Source organism: Vespula pensylvanica, chromosome 12, assembly GCF_014466175.1.
Source record: "Vespula pensylvanica isolate Volc-1 chromosome 12, ASM1446617v1, whole genome shotgun sequence".
NCBI lineage: Eukaryota > Metazoa > Arthropoda > Insecta > Hymenoptera > Vespidae > Vespula > Vespula pensylvanica.
Genome location: NC_057696.1, coordinates 5,247,004 through 5,250,581, shown reverse-complemented (window position 1 = coordinate 5,250,581; position 3,578 = coordinate 5,247,004). Strand labels below are relative to the sequence as shown.

Sequence of the window (3,578 nt, the reverse complement as noted above, 5' to 3'; positions counted from 1 at the left end):
TCTCTCTCTCTCTCTCTCTCTCTCTCTCTCTCTCTCTCTCTTTCTCTGGCTCTTGCTAGGTACGAGCGCACTCCTCTCTCGTGCGACTGCTCTCCCTTCACCAAGGGGAGAACAAAAATCACGAATCTACGACGAGGCATTCGACGAGAACGAGAGAGACTCGATCGAGTTGCTTTCGTGCACGTCCGTCACGTTTTCTCGAGTACGTCGAAGAAAATCCCGAAAGAAAAAAAAAAAAGGAAAAGAAAAGGAACGAGAACTATCGAGAGAAGAATTTCCGCAGGATTCAATGATACGAACGAGTCGTTCGCCTAGTATCGGATACCTCGATTAAACGTCCTTACGTCCTTTTTTCATAGCTACGAAAACAAGATATAACCCTGCGTATCTCGCTTCGAACCGTGCCGATTAAATAAAGCGATACGGAGCATCGACGACGTGGAAAAGATAGATGATCGAACGATACGTAATCGAGATGAAATTAGAGATTACTTGTCAGTTAGGCTTCACTCTTCTTTTCTAGAGCAACGAAAATAAGACAGCCGAGTTACGGAATGCCTGGCCGGTTAGTCAGAGAGCATTTAGTCATTCCTCTTATACCGAGTACCCGGTATCGCGCGCTCACCGAGAACTCACCGTTGGTAACTGTCCAGATCGCGAATTAGCTAGCGAAAAAAGCCGCCTGCGGAGAAGCGGCACACGGAAATAAACGCATCGACCGATCGCAGCGTGTCTTACCTACGTACTAGACCTACGGTCGCCTTACTCCTCGCGAGCTTTCTAATTTGAAGAACCTTCGTGTTTTCTCTCTCTCTTTCTCTCTCCCCCCTCTCTCTTTCCCTCCGTCCCCTTAGCCCATCGTCTTTATTTTGGAAAAATATGAGAAGGAACTATCGGTTAATCGGTGATTACCTAATTCTGATCGAACGGAATTCGATGATATCCATTGTTCGTCGATACGCCGCGATATGTTTACAGGTTACATTGTAATTTTAACAAACGGGGGGAAGACGTAAGAATTTGGAAACTACAAAGTTTTGTTTGGGCATGTAACATCGAAGAGATTTTATCGCAATGAAATAGAAAAGAAAGGATTTCTTAACGAAAAATTCAGTCCGATCGTGGAGCAGGGCACGAAAAGAATAACCGACTGGCTGTGATTCATGCTCAAAGTCACGAGCCGCTCGGCGAGAACGACGTGTACGGCGTGCATGCGCGCGCGCGCGCACGCGCACGCGCTCGTGCAAGCGTAATCGAAAACACACGAGAGATGCACGAGATGCGCGTACGCTCCGTTGCTCCTCTCCCTCCGTTTCGCGAGTCTCTTTCATTTTTGCCGCGTTTTTCGTGACTCTTTCGACGCATTCGCGTCCAGCGACTTTTCTATCGAAATTTTCCATTTTCTACTATCGGGCTTTTTCGTAGTCGCCTCGACCGGTGTCCCAAAGCTATAACTCGCTTTTGAAACGTTTCGGTAAAGCTCGATAAGATACGGAAATTTAACGTCGATCGGTCGTAAAACGGTACAGGATGGCGACCGAGATAGCTAAACTTCTTAAATTTAGCTTAACAGTCGATTATACGAGTTTCGTGTTCCTCAAAAAATATTACCGAACGACAAATATACCGTGTTTTATAGAGTCTATGTATATCGGAGATAACGCGAGGAAAATTTATACGAATACCAGAACGCTCCGTCACTCTTTAGTGGCACGCGTTCAACTTATTTTTATATTTCGAGTTATACGAAATAAACGATCGTTCGAAAGGAGAACCACGTGTTTCGTGCTAGTTCGGATTAATTCTAACTCGATCGTTATGGCACGTACTTGACAAAGGAAAATTAATGGCCGACGTACGCGTCGAGAGAAACGCGTGGAAAAGGATATCAATTTTTTTTATCATTATACCCGTTGGGAAATAAATAAGATCCGTAAAAAACGTAGAATAAAATTTACGCCTCGATCGAAAAAATAATTTGACGTCGCGATCGAACGTTTCGATCGATCTCGCTTACCGTTATCTCTTAACGCACGCTCGTCTCGATACGCGAGTCGCGTCGAGGAGTAACAGGGGGTCTACTCACGTGCTTCCATAGAGGTGTCCCGAGTGGGTGGTGGTAACTGCGTGGTGGAGAGTACCGTCGTCGTCCCGGTGTTCGTCGAGGATGAGGACGACGACGGCGAGGAGTCGATGACCTTGACCTCCTCGCGTAACGTCGACTCGTCCTTGCCCAGTTCTCCAACTTCCTCTTCCTCTTCCTCTCCTTTTTCTTTTCCTTCTCTTTCTCCAGAGCTCGGCCGTTTCGCTAGCTGGTGATTTTCCGCTCCCGGCAGCTCCTCATCTCCAGGATACGAACTCGCTGACATCGGCTCGGCGACTGTTGTCGTCGTCGTGGTGCTAAGCTCGACGACACCACCACCACCACCACCACCACTACCACCAGTAGCAGCACCATCAGCAGCAACACCAACACCACTACTACTACTACTACTACTACTATTACTACTACTATTACTATTGCTACTACTACCACCACCGGCAGCAGCAACGGTAGCACCGAGTACGAGTTGCTCGGTACCACTGTTACCACCCTCTTTGTCTTCTTCTTCTTCTTCCTCTTCTCTTCCACCTCCTCCTTCGTCCTTCGTCCTTCCGAGAAGACGAGTTGCCAGGACTCTCGTTCTCCTCCTCTTCCTCCTCCTCCTCCTCCTCCTCTTCTTCCTCGTTCTCGTTGCCGTCACCGTTGCCGTAGCGGTAGCCGTCGCCGTTGCGGTAGCCGTCGCCGTCGCCGTCGCCGTCGCCGTCGCCGTCGCCGTCGTTGTCGTCGTGGTCGTTGTCGTGGTCGTTGTCGTTGTAGTCGTGGTCGTCGTCGTGGTCGTGGTCGTTGTCGTGGTCGTTGTCGTCGTTGTCGTCGTGGTCGTCGTCGTCGTGATCGTCGTCGTCGTCGTTGCCGCCGCCGCTGCCGCCGCCGCCGCCGCCGCCGCCGCCGTTGCAGTCGTCCTCGTCGTCGTCGTCGTCGTCCTCGTCGTTGTCGTCGTCGTGGCCGTAGTACTTTTTACGGCAGCCGTATTCTTATTTTTTATCCTCGAGTCGTCCTCACTTCCATCGATCGAAAAGGACAAAGATGTCGATCTTCGTTTCTCGCGACAACACCACCACCACCACCTCCACCACCGACCGATCGATGGATCCAAAAGAATAATCGATCTTGCGTAGGACGATTCGATCGAAGGAGAATGATAAGCAGAGGAAGGAGGAGGAGGAGGAGGAGGAGGAGGAGAAGGAGGAAAGGAAGAAGAAGGATTCGTGGGGGATGGCCGGTGATCGGACGACGGCAATGTTACCGCGGCCGTCGTCGTGCGATCGCCCTGAAGAGCGACGACGAGAAAAAGCAGGAGTAAGCCCACTCCCGCCCCCGTGGTGGCCCACGCGAGCCTCGATTCACCACCCTCACCCTCACCACCGCCACCGCCACCGCCACCGCCACCACCACCACCGCCACCGACAACAACCCCTCGCGATCTACATCCAATGCTCGTCACCGACTCTCCCTCCTTGCCTTCTTCCTCTTCTTA

At 50.8% G+C, this 3,578-nt stretch overlaps 1 protein-coding gene across 1 annotated transcript in view; it reads right to left on the bottom strand.

Moving 5' to 3' along the window:
* The window catches only part of LOC122633405 (DNA N6-methyl adenine demethylase-like), a 52,067-nt gene extending 49,260 nt beyond the window's left edge, over positions 1-2,807 (bottom strand). The window contains exon 1 of the mRNA XM_043821234.1: positions 2,087-2,807. Within this exon, the coding sequence (XP_043677169.1) occupies positions 2,087-2,369 (283 nt within the window). The 5' untranslated portion in view covers positions 2,370-2,807. The remainder of the gene's footprint in view (positions 1-2,086) is intronic.
* Between the last annotated feature and the right edge of the window lie 771 nt (positions 2,808-3,578).